Genomic DNA, 1,888 nt, shown 5'->3' with positions numbered 1-1,888 from the left:
ATATATATATATATATATATATATATATATATATATATATATATATATATATATATAAAAGGCTTAAAACATACAAACTCAGGTGCATATAACCCACCTGTGAAGGTTTTTAAAAACTTTTATGTCTATGAAATTCATATATTTCTGCGACAGTTTTGTACGAGCAGATTATATGACTATATAGGACATAGCTATACTGTTGGAAGTGATAAATGATAAAAGCTGGCACACCGCCCTGCCTACGGCAAATTTATTTCGTTACACAAAGTCACAAACACATTTGAAATCGCTTCAGTTGAGTGTTGCTTACATCGCGCTAAAGGTTTGAAAAAACTGCTCAGTGCTAAACCGGTTTGCCTTTAAAATAATGTCGGATCAGTCAAGCGAACAGTCTGATCATGATTCAATTGGCAATGAATCTATTTCAAATGAGCATACAGACGATGAATCAATAGTTCCTGATGATTCTGTTAAGGAGAGCGAAATGTCGGTCATTTTTCGAGGGATCTTGGAGCAGCAAATGGCAATGAATGAGGTATGTATAGGATATAAGTAAAATATTGTACAATAATTATTAATATATATATATATAGACTAAAACCTGGTTTTGTTAATCCACGGGTGTGTGCTTTCTTTTTTTAACAGAAGTTGGACAAACAAAAAGAGGAGAATGATCGTATGCGCGATACTTTGGGAGGCCTGTCTAAATCAGTGGTGGCTATTGAACAGCGCCTCAAACAGTTTGAGGAAAAGAACAATACAAGTGTGAAGCGGAGTCGCAAAGCTAAAGTACCTGCTGATATAAAGGTTGGGTTTTATTTTAAAAATAACTCTCTTTAAAAGTGGCTATTATCCGGCATGCAAAGTTTGCATGTCAAAAAAATTCTTGTCACATGCATGCCTCAGGTGAAATTTGAATTGAATATATCTTGAATATATCATTCATCACGTGAAATTTGAATTGAATATATCTTGAATATATCATGCATCACGTGAAATTTGAATTTGTATCGAATACGTCGTGTTTCATGATTAAAAGGGAGCATTAGCTACATATGTATAAACTGTGCTGTATCATTATACAACATACAATCATAGATTATGTAAATTTAAGAGCGGCTTGTCTGTCCGGTACCGAATGGAATGAATTTCATACCAATAATCACAAAGAAAACATGCCAAAGCTCACTAATTTTGGCTTGAAACTTGAACGAAAATAAAATGAAACATTTCGGCATTGACGAACAAGCGCATGATATGATATGGGATTAAAAAATTGCGTGACTATCATAATCCATTTTATTATTAATCGTGCAATAATCAATTTAGAGCACTGTCAGAACAATAATTAAGCAAAAAGAAGACCAAGACGGTTTGGAAACATTCGACGTGGAAGAAAGGTATTATGTGTTCACTTTCTGTAATTTTAACGCTGTGGTCACCGTATACAAGGAATAAAAAGGAAACTGTGAACCTAAACAAAAAATGGGAAAAATTGTGTTTGGTTATAGCCTCCGGCTGCATGCATGCATGGGCTAAATTTGCCAATTAAGTTATTTTTCTATGCTATGTTTAGCACGGTGATTATATATGAACTACAGGGATACAACCAAACCAAAATCTTTCATTATAGCATTGTCATAGACTAAGTCCCATTTTTCAATGCAGTTTTTTGTATTTCGTATAACAAATACCCCAAATACCGGCTGTATCGAAAGCCATGCATGCATTTTAATTATCGCGCGCCTTGAGTGGCTATATTAATTTGAAAATATGCTTTGTATGTACTTTATCATCAATACATACGTATACGTATATTACAAGGAACAAGTGTATATTATATTATAAATATAGAAAATGGTTTTAGAAAGGCAACAGGTTATGCTTG

At 33.4% G+C, this 1,888-nt stretch overlaps 1 protein-coding gene across 1 annotated transcript; it reads left to right on the top strand.

The window, feature by feature from the left end:
• Window positions 1-367: 367 nt before the first annotated feature.
• Window positions 368-1,400, top strand: LOC114542435 (the record flags this gene model as incomplete). Its single annotated transcript, XM_028561984.1, has 3 exons — window positions 368-535; window positions 646-807; window positions 1,330-1,400. Coding segments are annotated over exons 1-3 (401 nt in total), but the record flags the coding sequence as incomplete, so codon positions are not given.
• Between the last annotated feature and the right edge of the window lie 488 nt (window positions 1,401-1,888).

The sequence above is a fragment of the Dendronephthya gigantea genome, unplaced genomic scaffold, assembly GCF_004324835.1.
Source record: "Dendronephthya gigantea isolate DGI-Jeju-01 unplaced genomic scaffold, DenGig_1.0 000350F, whole genome shotgun sequence".
Taxonomy (NCBI): Eukaryota; Metazoa; Cnidaria; class Anthozoa; order Malacalcyonacea; family Nephtheidae; genus Dendronephthya; species Dendronephthya gigantea.
The sequence above is the reverse complement of the archived record's forward strand: the minus strand, read 5'-3'. Positions and strand labels throughout refer to the sequence as shown.